This window comes from Hydra vulgaris, chromosome 12, assembly GCF_038396675.1.
Source record: "Hydra vulgaris chromosome 12, alternate assembly HydraT2T_AEP".
In the NCBI taxonomy this organism is placed as follows: Eukaryota; Metazoa; Cnidaria; class Hydrozoa; order Anthoathecata; family Hydridae; genus Hydra; species Hydra vulgaris.
In genome coordinates, this window is record NC_088931.1 from 41,505,462 (window position 1) to 41,523,024 (window position 17,563).

A 17,563-nucleotide genomic window follows, 5' to 3' on the forward strand; every position below is an offset into this window, starting at 1 on the left:
CGGTGCTCTGTGACAAGACCGTAAGGACTTCTTGGGGCACCTAAAATAAAAAAAATAAAAAAATAAAAAAAAAAAAATATATATATATTCTTCAACCGTTAATTCAGCGTTAAGCGAAAACAATTTTTTTTTAGTTATAACTTTATTTAGGGAAAAAGTTGACGAAGTATTTATGACGTAATTTTATTTACATACATTGAAAAGTAGATTTACATAATCAAATGTTTGGAGAATTTTGGAGGATGAGTTTATTTAACAAACAATAGCAAAGGTTAACAAGCAAAAAAATATCAAAAACTGCCTGCCACTGATGCATAAAAACTAAGGATTAAATTACATTAAATAGTATTGAAGGTTCGTAATGAAAAAAATAATAATAATTTAAACAATATAATTTAAAATGGCTCTCACTAAATATCGTTTAAAACAATAGTAGTGTAAAAAGGTTGATTGTTAAAAAAATACAAAATAGTGTTTTGAAACAATTGTTAAACTAATGGGTCGATAACCGCTAAAAAGAACGTTTTAATTGATATTTAATATTTATTTAAATCAATATTTTCTTTAATAAAGATGTCTTCATCATTATGACAAACTTTTAGCTTGTAATGTTGACAAAGGTTTTTGAGTATTTTGGGACACCCTGTCCCACTGTACAAGCTCCAAAACGATTAGCAATTTTTAATGACGATTCATTATTCAACATTCTAATATTTATTTGAAATATTATTATTATCAATATTATTATTCCCTTTTTTTATTTTGACCGTTGAAAAGAATAAAAGGTAAAGTTTAATAAATTTTTTCTTTAATAAATGTAAATGCATTTTTAAATTGAAATTTTTAGTGCTATACTAAGTGCAATTTCTTTTGTTCTTTCTTTACTAAAAATAATTTTTGGTATTGTGGTTGATCCTCTTCCAGCTAATTGCTATACGGAGACCACATGCAAAAATCCGCAGAAGACAAGTTCAGCCCACTAAGAAGCATCACAACCCACCGCCACATACCAATAAGTTTAACAAGAAAGAAAAAAATGTTACGTAAATTTCAGAAGTTCGAAATCGAAGGTAATCGGAAGAAATCGAAATAAAAAGTAATCGGAGTAAGAAAGATAACATCGAGAAATGCGGGCAGACCGGTCTGAAGAAGCACAAAAACTTAAAAAACTTTCTCATCATTTCAGACTAAAATTTTTTTTAATAGACCTAATAAATTTTCTTTACTAAATAAAACTTCTAAAAAAATTGGTTTTAACTTGTTTATTAACTTAAGTTCAAAAACGACATAAATAATCCAATTTTATTATGTTTTTTTTAATTCTATTTTTGTTTTAAAGTAATAGAGATATGGAACGAGCATGTTAATTTACTAAAATGGAAAAAATTCCAATAAGGAAGCCATTGAAGCGTGCAACAATAATACGGGCGTCTAATAGATGCTCATACTCTACATAATTTTAAAAATCTTTATTATAAAGAAAATGAAGCTATTTTTAAAAAGGTATATTTAATTATACAATTAAGTTAGGAAATTATTACAATTTTCATCATGAAGTATTTTGTTGATTTTAAAAACTGATTTTAAAATGTCTTTTGCATTGTTTGCCTTTTTCAGAATGTGAGCAGGGAAATAATTCATTTCACAATGAGATTTGTCCAACAAATTAGACAAACGTTCCTTTTTATATACCCTGCTGTGGCGTTATGTAAGTTTTATTTTTTATACACCCAACTGTGACGTTGCATTGAAAGTCACATTTATATAATTAATTTAATACTTTCAATTTAAAAAAGTTTAAACCTATATCTGTTCTGTAACTAAAAGCTGTTATACATTTATATCTTTTTTGTTGCTAGGTTACTTAATTTTATTTATTTGTTCTATTTAACTAAAGAGTAAGTTAGTTTCGGTCATTATTTTAAATTGGTCACTTAAGCTTTATCTAAACAAAGAGTAATTATAAATATCATAAAAACAGGTCTATATAGAGTAGGATATATTACTAAATTAATTCGATCAATAATTAATAAACTGATTTATGCCAGTTTATTTCCTCTTTAAAATCACTTCCTATTCCTATAAATAAACACCATTTTTCTGTATTAATCTGATAGTATTTATCTTAATCTTAAGGTTAATATATGAACGTTGTTTGCCATTTTATTAAATAATATCAAACAAAATGCTAAGCAGAGAAGAAGCTATTAAAAGTGCTTTAGAATATTATTGAAAGAAATTTCATTAAGATAGTGTGCATCCAGGTTCAATATACCAAAATTGACATTGGTTAAGAGAAATAAAAATATAAATGTGTGTCAACATGGAAGCAAATGGTCAACCGCTTTATTGTTGTTAATTTATTAAAGTTAATGTTTCAGAAATTATGCCGACAAATCTCCTTTTGTTTAACTCAAAAGCATTTATTGAAAAATGGCAACCACATGTGGCCGTAGTGGGTGTGAGTGGAAAAAAAAGTGTGAAGTTATGAACGAATTGATCATCGGTATATATATCAATTCTCAATGTGGACCACATAATGTGGCATATTTATATTTATATTTATATGGATAGTTATGCCACTCAATGAGATATAAACTTTAATTATGTGGGTGAAAAATTAGATATGGCTTCATATCAAAGCCGACAACACAGGGGGACCAGTAAGCACTAGCCCCCTCCCCCCTTTTTTTTTCTAAAGGACTTTTTTTTTTTAAGAAATTTTTAGATATAGAAAACTATTTTTAGAAATTGACGATTGTAACCCTCCACTTTAAAACCCGTGTTGTCGGCCCTGCATATGGACAACATAATGTGGCCTACATAACTATACCGCTTTATTTAGTATAATCTTTCAACAAGAATGATGGTACATGTGGCCATAGAGTTTATATGTGGTACAAAGTGTAAAATTCTAATCTAGTTTATGATCTATATATAATCTGATAATTAGTTATCGCCCACATGCTAAACACATAATGCGGTTTATATAACTATGCCACTCAATCTAATATGATATTTATTAAAAATATAAAAAACTATATATGGCTGTGGTGTTGACCATAAATATAAAGCACATGATCTTGCCGCATTTTAAAATTCCATTGCAAGAATATTCCATGACATCACATGGTTCACAACTTTATTTGTTTTTAATGATTTTTGTTAGGTTTTTAAGCAAATTTTAATAATAAGAATAAGTATTCATTATAAAAATGTCATTAGACTTGTATATATATGTTTTTTACACGCGTAGCCCAGCCCACGTAAAACTTTTCTGTAAGAATATGTTTAGTGATCATTCTTTTTAGTGTGAGTTTGAGCGTATATACGTTGTAGACCGCACAAGTGAACTGTGCGGTCCATCTACAAATATAAATATTTTCACCCACTTGAAGTTTTTGCTCAGAAATATAATGCTGTGTTCGTTTTTGTTTAGTGTGATTTTCAGTGGTGTAAACTTTATACCCACACATGGACCGTATCAACGCTATCTCATAAATGAGAATGGTTAGCATGTGGCTTACATATGCCAACCATTCATAAGCTTTCCACATGTGGCCTACATGAAACTTACACGTAGAAATGTCGTACATTCTGATTTAGCGAAGTTTTAACTGTAATTGCACTTATGTCTTTATATGTAAAGGGTATTACATACGATTGGTCTGCCTATCAGATCATACATTTATTTTTTAACTACTGGAAGTGAGAATATATTGTGTCGTTAAAGATAGTTGGAAAAATGTTTAAATTGTATTATAAATCATCAAAGTGCAAAAACATTAATAAAGCTAATTTAATTTTATTTGAAATTTTGTATGATCAAGTGTGATTATAAAACTGTGTGTATGGATTTATGTGTAATTATAACATTTTTTGTATAATTATGTATAATTATAAAATTGTGATTACAAAATTGTGTGCTTATAAAATTGTGATAGTTAAATTGTGTGTATGATTATGCGTGGTTGTATAATTGTGATTATAAAGTTGTGTGTATGATTATAAAATTATGATTATAAAATTGTGTGCACGATTATGTGTGATTAAAAATGTGTGATTATAAAATTTCATAAGTGGCAAGTGTTATCAAAATCAAAAAGAAACGATTCAAGAAGTGAAGAAGAGGTTTAGAAAGAAGCTGAAACAATGGAGAAAATTCGATTAATGAAAAAAAAAACGAAATAAAATCTTAAAGCGTAACATAGACTACTTAGACGATGTGAAAAGTATTCCAATTTCTCGGAGTATTTTTTTCTGCTTTACAAAGATTTTCATGATTTATTAATCGTGAAAAGAATTGTGCTTTTGCCATTGTACTACAAAACAATACCAGCACATAGCACCAGCATAGCATGTTTTTTGCACTGAAAAACAATACCAGCATAGCACGTTTTTTTTTGCACTGAAAAGTGTAAACATGGCAGTTCCAATATTTAGATTAGTTTTTTCTTTTTCTTAGCTTTCTTAAGTATATTAGTTTTGTTGTTTATCCAACAACAAAAAATTTTTTCATTTTTATGATTTTAATTATTTGATTATAATTATGACCCATTTTAGTTAAAAAACTATTTATAAATCCGGTCAATAATAGTAAAATTAATTTGTTAAAATAGATATAACATAAAACAATTCATATATATATATATTTTTTTTTTTTAAAGAACGAAATTCTTTATATATTAAAAAAAAAGAACCATGAATTATATGTTTTCTATTAAAAACAATGTTTACTGAAATTAGAGTAACTACTTATTACGTTTAAAAGCTTGTATATTTGCATGACAACTGTATAGTTGTGTCTTTTTCAAGCGTACAAGTATAGAAAAAAACTTCAAAATAAAATTTATTTATAGAAGGGCGCATAATGAATTAATCAATGCTCAAATAATTCAAAGTATTGTTCATTACATATATGTTACTAAAAGAATAATTGTTTTTACCTTGATTATGCTACAGAAAAACTACGATTATGCTACAGAAAAACTACGTTTAACGGAACTAAAAGTATGGTTAAAAGAATGTCTTTACCCAGAAAATATTATAGAAAAAGCATTTCATAATGCCAAATTACAAGGACCAGCACCTTTAAAAAAGTCCAAAGAAGTTTTTCCTTTGGTTACTACATTTTATAGCAATTTAACCAGCTTATTTTAACAGAAACTAACCTTTTATTTAGTCTATCTACTAATGCAAGGGAAAAGGAGGCTTTTTCAAATATTCATCCAGCAATAGCCTACAAATAACCACCAAATTTACTTAGACAACTAACTTCTTCAAAATTTCATTCTATTTCATCTATCAAAAAAACGGGTTTATTCAAATGTAAAGATATTCGTTGTAAAATTTGCCGATTATATTTACAAGCAGTTGATAAGTTTGAGACGAAAAATATTCGTTGTCATATTTTTTTTTTTTTTTTTTAGTTTTTTTTATGGTTGTTTAGGTGCTCCCAGAAGTCCTTACGGTCTTTTCACGGAGCACCGCGGGAGAGCATTTAACTGGAGGTTCGCGCCTCCTTCCTTACCATTGTCGCTTATTCGGCTGAAGCCGGCGTCGAACCTCGGACCTCTGGGTTTTGAGCCAGAACTCTAACCACTGCGCCACGGCTGCTCCATATAAAAGTCATTTAGGGGAGATGGGGGCGCATTGATGTTTTGAAAATTGCGCAGAACCTGAAAGAGATGTAAAAACTTATTACCTACGAAACACATGTAGAACTATCTGGCTTTTGGAATATATAAATATTTTGATTTAAAAAAATGATAAACATGAATAATTTTAACTTTTAAACAACCCTCTCAAAAGATCAATGTACCCCAAACTATGGGGTACTATGATCTCCGACTTGGGGCACATTGATCTTATATGCGTAATATTATCTAAACGTTTAACACTTCTATAACTAAATCTTGTAAATAATTTAGTCAAAGGGTAATATTGTATAACATATAATACATCTAAATTTTTTAATTATTTTTTAAATATAGCAGTTAAACCCACTAGTCTATTTTTTAATTAAAAAATGTATAAATCACAGCAGCTATAAGCTACCCGCTTTATATACGTTTAAAACTTTACAACAACTTGAAATTTATAAGAACTGAAATATAAAGACTGAAATAAGAATACAACTTTTAAGTTTACAAAACTTGTTAAAAGTACAATATTTTGATTAAGAATATTTCATCATTTGTGAAAGTCAAGTTGTGAAGAAGCTTTTGGTTTACATTGTTTTTTATTCCTAAGCAAGTAATTCTTAGTTTCTTTCTTATCTTTTGTGGAGACTTTTTGTTGATTTTTGGTTTGCTTCAAAATTTTCTTTTCTTTTGACAAACGAATTTCATTTCTGACAGGAGTATCAGTCAAGATCCTTGTTTTTAACTGCCTACTTTTAACTTTTTTTTTTCTGGCAGATGCTTTTGGGTAAGGTTTTAAAACCTCAGGTGAGATTATAGAAGCAACACTTGTTGACACTTTGTTTAAAATACTTGTTTCAATATTTACTATAGTTATTTCAGACTCTATGTGATTAACATGTGCTGGTATCATTTCAGATTCCATGTTGTTGACAGAAGTGATAGTAACTGTATCTGGAGCAGCTCTATCTGTAACTGATGATGGTAAATATTCGTCATCTTTGAAAATTTCAGAATTGAATGGCTCAATGCCAGCTACTCTAAATCCTGTCTGTATATTAGATGGTGAGAAAGCTTTTGTATACGGTTCTCGAACTATTGAAATAATATCATAAATGGTCATTGGTCTTGGGTTTGAAACCATCCAATTATCACATGCAGAATTGTAAAACCTTTTCAATGGTCCAAAAACAGTTCTATCTAATGGCTGCAATTTATGGCTGCAATGGGGAGGAAAACTTATCATTGTAATTCCGTGTTGAATTGCAAGCTCCAAGCCTTTAACAGAAATATGACTTTCATGACTGTCGAGAAGTAAGAAAACTGGAGATTCCTGAGAACAGTTTGAATATTTAACAAAATGTTTAATCCATTCTATGAAAATTTCTGAGTTCATCCAACCAGAAGGATTTGCAAATCCCACACATCCAGGAGGTCCTTCCTTAATCATGTAATCATGAAACTTTACCCTAGGAAAAATAAATAATGGAGGAATGGAATTTCCAATAGCATTAGAGGCACAACATGGAGTTACCAATGTTCCTCGTTCTGCAGATGTGATTCTTCCAACTTGTTTGCTTCCTCTACCAGCTAAAACCTTTACCGGCTTTTGAACGGTTGTTAAACCAGTTTTATCAACATTATATATACAGTTAGGATTATATTTATATCGATTTCTTACCGTTTTAAGATTTTGAAAAAACTCTCTTACAGTGTGTTTGTTAAAAGCTTTTGTTTGTTGATCGAGCGAAGCTCGTTGCTTCAGGTGTTCGTAGAGACAACTCTGGTTGTCTTTTCATAAAACCTTGCAACCAATCAATGCCTGCAATTTTATTTTTGATCCATGATGATGGGCATATCTTATTGTTTTTTAAAGCAAATTCATATGCCAATAATCGCGTTGACCTAGTTGAAAGGCCATAGTTCATTTTTGATGCAATTAGTAAATAACTTGATAAACTTTTTTCATCTACTGCTGTAAAAACTTGTCTATTGTTGTAGTTAGGCTTAAAAGCTTCATTTGGATTAAGCCTCTTTATACGACAATGTCTTTTTAAAGTCATTCTATCTATGTTAAACTGACGTGCTACAACATTCAGTTGTGTTCCTTCTAAAACTTTATTAACAGCTACTTTCATTGTTTCACTTGGTATAGCAACTTTATTTGTTTTTTTAATTCTATTTCTAACCATTTTAAGATCTGTAAAAAAATATATCAATAAAAACATATGTTTTTAATAAATGCTAATATTTAACATAATAATATTATGTTAAATATTTTTTAATTATTATGTTAAATATTATTCTTTTGATATTGTAAAATAATAGTATTATTATTACTAGCTTATAACATAAGTAGATTTAAAAAATGAAATGCTAAAAGCTATTGTTTGTTTATATATAGTTTTTTTTTAAATTATAAATACAATTCCATTCGTTTAACTGTATTGCTTATAAACAAAAACATGGGGCACTTCGTCTTCTATGGGGCACTTTGATCCTCCGATCAATGGGCCCCGCATAGTCAAAGATCAATGTACCCCAATAGGTATAGGTAACATATTGATAGCAATATCTACTGTATAAATTGCAGCCAAATAAAAATTATATATTATATTATACACCTAACACTTACAAACTTAAAATTGTTGTTAACCCATACAGACATCTAAATAAAAATATATTTGAATTATAGCACGATTTAAAAAAATCACTTTTTATGACGAAAAACAATATTTTCTTTATTTTTTTTTGACGCTGATAACCTTATGAAAAAATATTACGAATAATCAATTAGGGAAGCATAATGGTTAATTAAATTGCAACCTCACTTCTAGTAAGGCAAAAATGAACAAGTAAAAGCCAAAAGATCATACTGCCCTGGCGATCAATGCGCCCTCATCTCCCTTACATAAAATATGAAAGTCATAAGAAAGTCATTTACATAAACAAAAGACACATTTAATTGAGACTTCCTTTTAAAAAAATGTTACAATGGTAACTCATAGTTACAATATAGCAATTAAATATTTCTATTATCTAACTTTCTACAGTTATAAAAATCTTGACAAAAGCATTAAGCATAGCACTACTGATGAAAATAGTAAAAGGCCTCTAGTGCTTTATTATCATTTATATTGTATATATTTATTTTAAAGAAATTTTCCATTATACTGTTTATTATCAAATTGGTATATATATATATATATATATATATATATATATATATATATATATATATATATATATATATATATATATATATATATATACATATATATATATATATATATATATATATATATATATATATATATATATATATATATATATATATATATATATATATATATATATATATATATATATACATATATATGATTCAAGCCAGCAAAGGATCGTACAAAAAACAGCTGATAATATATTATACAAGCTAACAAATGTTAAATTTGTTTTTTTATAAGCACAAAAAGTAATAATTTTTTTTTTTTCACTATTAGGGCTGAACAAACTTCCTATTTCAAAATTTCCAGACGACGTTGATCACGTAAGTTTATCTAAACATTATAAAACTTTGATTTATTGGTTTAGAAAGTTTTGCGACTGTTATTTAATGTTAATTTTACTGATTTATCAAATTTCTTATCAGAGTTTGTTTTTACTGAAAAAATTCAATTTATTACATTTAAGAAAATATATACGCTATAAAATATTATATCAAGAGTCTGAAGATTCGGAAGAAAAGTTTAAAAGTACCAAGTATATTCAGATCAACTATCAAAGAAGCTGTTAAACTTAAAGAAGATATGAAGAAAGCACTACATTTAAAAAGCTGCTCACTTCACTTTGATAGTAAACCTATTAGTCACCAAGAATATCAAGTGTTAGAATAAACAAAGAGAAGTTAAGGTACAAACACTAGACGTATCCGACGGAAAAGCAGATACTGTTATTAAAGGTATAACAGCTATTCTCAATGATTTCAATTTATGAAAGACTATACAAATAATTGTAGTGGACACTGCTAATGTAAACGCTGGAAGAAGGAATGGGGCTGTCAGTCAGTTACAAAGACGCTCTACTGTAAAGAAACTGAAAAAATCACAATTCATTGGTTATCAACATTATGTTCTTGACCTAGTCTTTTGCGTAATAATGAATAAGAACTTAGAGGAATCAACATATTGCTCAATATCAAATATCCATTTATTCTGGAACTTGTAAAAAACTACGTACAGATCAGGAAGAATTTCAAAAATGGTAAAGAAGTGATTAGTCAAAAAGTAGGATGGTGTAATGATAACAAATTTCTATTTCTTTAACTAGGGTATTCCGCTTTTTTGAAAAACCTGGAGTATTTTTAAAGTGAAGTTTCAGAAAATACCTAAATTAAATAATGCAAGATGGAATTCCATATTGCATTATTTTGCAATATGGTATTCCATTCCATATTGTATTATTTTGCAATATGGAATTCCAATTTGCAATACTAGGTCTTTTGGCATTTTTTTTTCTAACAGAGAAAAAAGACTCACTACTCAACATTTATAAATTTATCTCTTACAGAAGGGTGAACCATTGGTTAACTGACCAAATGTAAAATGCGGATGATTATTTGAAGCTATGTAGCAGCTTTCACGGTCACGAAAAAGCGCGAGAAAGTTTTTGAATCAGAAACTATCGAGACTGGAAATTCCCAAAACAAATCAGTGTGCAGAACTAACAATCAAGTGACTTTAAAATCTTTTTGGCATCTGTAAAAAGAAAGTGAACCTCCAGCATAGATTTATTTTGTCTAACAAAGCATGAAAATGATATATTACGCTTTAATTAAGTTGAATACTATACAACATTTTTTCTATATATAGAGTTGCTCTTCGTATTTGTAGAATTGCTATTTAAGTTTGTAATTTTATATTTTTTTGTAATTTAGAGTGTTATGATGTAACAATAAACTGCTAAATGCTTAAAAAATACATAATAACTCTTCAATTAAAGAAGTTAGAATTAAAAAATAACGACCATAAGTTGTTTAAAATTTTATTGATACGCATATATGTTAAACTCGAATTTTTGGTTTGAGGTTGACTTTTATATATACATATATATATATATATATATATATATATATATATATATATATATATATATATATATATATATATATATATATATATATATATATATATATATATATATATATATATATATATATATATATATATATATATATATATATATACAGTCGCGTTTTGGTTAATTTTTGTCTTTTAGTCTCATATTCTGTATTTTTTATTTCATAACTAGCCCAAAACTAAGAGGAGAAAATACTACAATATATTTCTAATAATAATAAAAATTATTAAAACTTATTTAAATTTAGGTACAAAGAAATAAAAACATAGAAATTTACTGCTGTATACATTCCACTGCTCGGAGTGATAAAAGTAAAGATTAGATAAAATCTTACTTTTAATGTGATTTGATAAAAATGTCTCACACACAAATTATTTTTAGAAATTTTATTTATCATACCACTGTAAACAGATACAATATTGAACAGAATTCAGAATTATATAAATTATATTGGATCATCAAACCCACAAAGAAATTATTCCCAATAATGTCATTGGAGAGGATGAATCTTAGTATGAGGTTATACTTGTTGCGGCAGGAGTCATGCAGGTCTTACATAAATTTGATCGAACGCTCGCACACTAGTTGCTTCGGGCAACATTGATTAGAGATTCATATGTTTTCCAGTCGTTTTGCAAGCATTTGATACCTTTTATATAGTCATTCGGCACTGATAATAGTTTACCAAAATCTTCAGCGCGAAATAATTGACTACTGAATCAATGGTCGGCCCATTTGTAGAAAATGAATGAACAAACTTTACGCAGCCTTTTCCAGGTTTCAGGCATCTGAACAAACGCAAGAAGGGTTAAAAGAGCTCGAGAATTCCAGCGCTCATTGCTGATTTTTTGGATCTGTTTAAACTTCATGAAAGGGATCTCATTCCTCACAGTGTAGTGACGGAAGCACGAGTGAGGTTGTAAAGAAACTTCTTATCTTTTCTCCAGCAGCCTGTTTCCTTAATCTCAGTTTTAACGTTGTTGAAGGCTGCTTTCAATTTATCAATAATTCTCATCATATTTTGCATAAAGAAGTACTTAATGTTTGGTGATTTAACCAACCAATGGAGCTTATTGTCAATGACTACGTGAAGAACGCGATCTAGCACATGGTGTTGGCAACTGGTGAATTTGGATTTGCGGCAACCCTTTTCTTCGAACATTTAGCGCAGCCGAATAACAACGCCTGACTTTTTACCGGTATATATGCTTTTAGTGTTGGCAACAATTATAGAAATTGATCCCCACAGGTTGAACTCCTCAAACACATCGTGAAGTACGATTGTCTAAGTTTTCTCATCTTTTAATTTAAGTGCAGTCAATTTAATTTTTTTTTTTTGTTCTTGAGCACCACTCCCTGTTATTCAAAGTCTTCAATATGATGCTTAGTTAAAGTGTATGCTCCAGTTTTCCAGCTGAATTTTGCTCACCAGGTTCTCCTTCAGCAGAACATCTTTTGCCTTGATAGCCTACATTGTGGATTGTTGACTAGCATGTGTTGGGATTTCAATAGCCTCACCAGAAATCTCGTAGCTTACTTTTGGTGCTCCGTAGAAAAAAAGCTTTGATTTCTTATTTTTCTTTGTATGAGTATGAATACAGTCAGTTCTATTGCCTTCTTTCGCTTGGTTAGGTGGATTATTATGGCACTAGCAGATTTTTCAGTTGAGTAAAAACATGTTCCTAGCTTTTAATTTTTAGTTTTTAGAGGTTCTCATTTTCTTAGCACATCCATTTGTCTTTCATCTCACTGATTTCAAACAATTATTTAATGCATCAAAGTTTTGCTTTTTTCTGCAGCGTTTATAGTCTTTTAGAAATTTTGCACAAATGGGTTGATCAGATGTATGTGAAAGTTCAATGTTTTGTTCCATAGGGCTTTAAGCTCCATAACAAGTAAACTAGTCTTTTTCTTCATTCTTTGGCGGTGGATTCAAGAAATGTGTGGATTGAAACTTTATACTACTTTCGTTATTGAGATTTTGTAATTTATTTAAATACAAGTAATTCCAAATTATAGAAAATGAAAAAAGGGAAGACACTAATAAAAGATTACGTACACAATTGTATATATGTATAAGTATATATAGTACAAATATAATTAGCAAAAAAGTTCAATGTAGCTTACTAAATAATACAAGATATCTTTATAATAACCTCTGAAGAACTTGCATTTTTTTACGCAATACTTAAAATTAGGCAATAAAAATTTTGACACCAAATTAAGCAAATTTAAGCTCAACTATTTCCCATTTACCAGTTTATACCTCACTGCGAAACAGCTAAATAAAATTTTATAACTCTACAGAAGCTTCTCAAGCATTTACGTCACCGTGACGTTGCTGTCCGACTGGCCAGTGCACTTCGTTTTATGATATCCTGGGAAGTTCTAAACAATTGTCTGCTATATAAAATATTACAAAAGTTGGTTTGATGACTTGTATTATATATAAATATTGTTAATACCATCATATAATATGCTAAAATGACCTACATTATATTTTAAATTGGACTGTGCGTGACCTTTTTCAATATTTTAATGGAATAAACGTTATTTTAGTGTTTAATAAGAAAAAGTTCATCCATCCATGCTACAGGAAAAGATTTTTGTGAAAAAAATTCATTACCCTAATTTATTACATATAATATACCAATATGAATGCAGTCACAAGCAGTATTCATATTTGTATATTATATTACCATCTAAATATTATTATTGTCTCTAGATGTGTATATCTCGAGAGAGATTTTACTTTTAAGTATTCAGCAATTTATTCAATCTTCAGCGCCTTCTGTTCTAACTTTATTACTGTTGACTGATCACAGCAGTCCCTCAAATAATAGTTGTTGAATGTATTTGTAACTTATTGGCAATTAATTACAGTTTTTTTTGAAAACTTTATGTTTTAATTTTAAAGTTTTTTGAAGCTTGAGGGATTGTGGGTCTAGCCTCCTACACCTCGAACATACACCCCCCAATGATGGTCTGATATAAAGTTATATATTTGTTTGTATATTTATTTATTTTTTTAATTAAAATTATTATTCTTAATATTTATTGATTTGTTTATTAAAATTGTTTTATTTTAGTTATTATTTAATATATTAGATATAATATAAATTAAATGAAATAAATATAAAATGTATTAGTATAATAAATAATAATACATTAAATTTAAAACATGATAATTAATTATAATTATTTTATTTGATCTTTATTTCTAATTAAAACTCTTCTTTTTTTTTAAAGTTGTTTGGAATTTAATCTTGAATTGAGCAACATTTGTGTTTTTTTTATTATCTTTATCCTTTTTTTATAAATAAAATAAATAAAAAAACTTTGTTTATCTTGAGTTTCATATATTCTATTGAAGAAAATCTGTCTCGAAAATCACACAACAATAATATTTCTAATAAAGTTGCAAAAAGCATTGGAATTCTATACAAATCTAGAGGTATTTTAAACAAAAAGCAAATAACACAATTATATTACTCATTTATTCATTGTCATATAAATTGTGCAAATGTTATATAAAAAAGTTATGCAAATGTTATATGGGAAAGTACGCATCTTAAATCTCTTTATCGGCATCAGAAACACGCAACTCACATAATGAGTTTAAAAAAATCGTTTTTCGAACTCTGAACCGCTTTTTTAAGAAATAGACACCTTAAATATTTACCAACAAAATGTGTTTAATGTTTTGTGTTATATGTACAAATATAAATAACTTATGTCCCCTGATGTTTTTATGAACCTTAACAAAATTAAACCCCAAAACAAATATAACCTACGTAATAAAAGCATTCTAGAAAAGCCTTTTTGCAAAAATAAACCAGCTTAATTTTGCTTATCTTATCGTGGACCTTTTCTCTGACATGAAATAGTACGGCCTAATTTTATTTTTTCATCTGAATTGAACTATTCCTTCTTCGAATAATCTATCAAAAAAATTATTTTTTCAGCAAAAAATTATTCTTGATTTTTTTATATTTTTTAAAAATTATTTTTAGTTGCTATACTGTATATTGATTTGTTTTATTTTGAGTTTCACTTCTGAAGTATGTACAGTATTAAATTTATGATATATTTAGTGATTATATATTTTCGGTATATATTTTTTTAATATAGTATATAGATGTTTTTATGTATATAGAGTTTTGTAAAGGGCTTCGTGATAAGGTCATTACGATCTTCTTGAAGTCCTGCCCGTTTAATATTATCAATCTTATTGTAAATAATATTATACGGTAAATAAAATAAATAATTAAGTTCATTTATTACAAATGCAAAGTTTTAAAATTCTTTAAAACATTGTTATTTTATTTGTAATTTTATTTACAGGCTGTTGCTGGCTGCCAGGAAGATAATTTATACTTGCAATGTCAAAACCGTTACAACAAATTAAATATTAGTAAAGTATTTTACGGACGTGATGACACCTCCATATGCACTAGTAGAGTTTTAGAATCAAAAAAAATATGTAATCATACTACACCAAATTCAGTGATAGAGAAAGTAATACTAATGTGTTCAGGTGAAAACAGATGCAAAATTCCTGTCACACCTGAGTTTTTAGAAATGAAAGACAACATGATTTGCCCAGATATTCGAAAATATCTTAAAGTATTCTACACTTGTCATCAGAATACTAATATAAATGAAGTTTGCAAAGAAGGTTGTAGCAGTAAATGTTATCCCGATTGTTCCGAGTCTTGTTGCAAACCACCATCTTTAACACAGGCCGTAACATCTAGTAATTATATTACTTCAACATGTCCAGGAAATTGCCCTCAGTCTTGCGCTCCTATGTGTCAGCCTACTTGTTGCCAAAGTTCTATTGCATTGAAAACCCCAAACTTTTGTCCTAACGGTTGCCAAAATTTATGTGCGCCACTTTGTTCACCAAGCTGTTGTTTGTTTAAAGCTTTTCCAACAGCAAATTTACAAGAATTCAAACAACCAGTTCCAAAGCTTCAGTATGATGTTTTTCGATGCGATAACGGATGCAACAAAGCCTGTGCTCCATTATGTCAACCAACTTGCTGCGAATCACACCGTATGCTTCTGCAAGCTGCTAAAATTGAAAGTCCGTCTTGTCCAAGTACTTGCATAAATAATTGCAATTCAAACTGTCCAACTAACTGTTGCAAGAGTTATCACTACCCATTGCCCATTACAGCTCAAGAATCAAATATTAAAAATCAAGAACCTGTGGTTTACCAAGCCTCATCGTACAACTATGTTCAGCCTCCTCCAGCTCAATCTTTTTATCAAAAAGAATGTATATCGCCTTGTTCAGCAGCTTGTGCACCATACTGTACACCAGAATGCTGCAGTCGAACTCAACCTCAAATAATCACACAAGTTACATGGTGTCCATTACCATGCTCGCCAACTTGCGCACCAGCATGCGATAGCGCTTGTTGCAACCCTCAAACCTCTTTACAAGAATCCCAACAACCTTATCAATATGTAATGCCGCAACAGTACATGCAAACTCCACAACAATATTTGCAAAATCCCCAAATTCCAATATCTTCTTCAACTAATTTATTTTACAATAACCCTGTTTCTCCAGTGTTTCCTATTCAAACAGGAAATTCATACACAGATGTATCAAGCTCTCTTGGTTCTCAATATATGCCTTACATATCAATGCCACAGCAACCCACAACTTGTCCTATTGGCTGTAAAAGCTCATGTATGAGTTATTGTCCTCAATATTGTTGTCGGGAAGCCATAAGTAAAGTTGATTTATACAAAACTAAAGAGTTACTGCAACGCAAAAAGTATCAACAAGTACTCGCAAATTTTAGAGCAAAACAAATACAAAAATACTATCAGGGATAACTTTTTTTAGAGAAAAGCAAATATAAAAATTTATCATTGATAAAAATTTTAAACTACAATCTTTTAGTTCAAAAAAACTTTACATTTGTCGTACCAGTTTGACGTAACCAAGTTCTAGTTTAACCAATGAATCGGTTAAAACAAATGATTTAAGTGTTAAAAACAACTACAATCAAAAATGTATCTGTTTGACCACGTAACACCATAATATAATAATTCAGTTTGATCATACTACAAACGCAGACAGCGACAGCGTAGGATCGTATCAATTTAAAGACTTGCTGTATAGTAAAATTTGTGTAGTATTTTTCAGCACATTATTAAAGTGTATATGACTCATAAAAATACTGTTTTATATATTTTCTGGTTTTTAAATTTTGTATTTTTTATAAACTTGTTTACTTTATTGTAATAAATATTATTTTGTTGTTATTGTTAACTTTTTAATATATATTTTAAAAACAAAAAACTAACTAACTTTTTTTACATTTGTAAAAATTATAACTGATACACTTGGTGAAATTGACAAATATGTTTGCGACACTTGAGTGTAACACTTGACTGTTACACTTATTAAGGTTAAATCTATGCTAATATGAACCATATATACATAGATATCAAAACAATCAATACGTATTAATATATATATATATATATATATATATATATATATATATATATATATATATATATATATATATATATAAATATATATATATATATTGTAATTTATGGAAAAAATTACCGAAAACTGGTCATTTTCGTGCATCTTGAGGGAGCGGCAATTTTTTTTTCAAATGGTTATTTTACTGTGTATATATAGGCCAATATTTTAGTTTAAGAATAAATGGTTTTTTTGCTACCCCTTAAAATATTTATTTGGTGGTATTGAAATTCATGAAAACAGGTATTTCTTGTAGTTAATGTTAGAT

The 17,563-nt window shown here is 28.5% G+C and overlaps 1 protein-coding gene across 1 annotated transcript; it reads left to right on the plus strand.

Annotated features, from left to right (window-relative positions):
- The first annotated feature begins 1,361 nt into the window (after positions 1 to 1,361).
- Positions 1,362 to 17,063, plus strand: LOC100211755 (keratin-associated protein 10-4). Its single transcript, XM_065813283.1, has 4 exons — positions 1,362 to 1,503; positions 1,618 to 1,708; positions 9,143 to 9,189; positions 15,123 to 17,063. The coding sequence occupies exons 2-4, from the start codon at positions 1,648 to 1,650 to the stop codon at positions 16,629 to 16,631; spliced, it is 1,617 nt and encodes a 538-aa protein (XP_065669355.1). The 5' UTR covers positions 1,362 to 1,503; positions 1,618 to 1,647; the 3' UTR covers positions 16,632 to 17,063.
- Positions 17,064 to 17,563: the final 500 nt, after the last annotated feature.

Excerpts from the sequence above, each read along its gene's own strand:
- LOC100211755 (XM_065813283.1), top strand. The coding sequence starts at position 1,648 with ATGAGATTTGTCCAACAAATTAGACAAACGTTCCTTTTTATATACCCT. Across the intron at positions 1,709-9,142 it reads ATACCCTGCTGTGGCGTTAT|GGCTGAACAAACTTCCTATT; the intron begins GTAAGTTTTATT and ends TTTCACTATTAG. Across the intron at positions 9,190-15,122 it reads TTCCAGACGACGTTGATCAC|GCTGTTGCTGGCTGCCAGGA; the intron begins GTAAGTTTATCT and ends TTTTATTTACAG.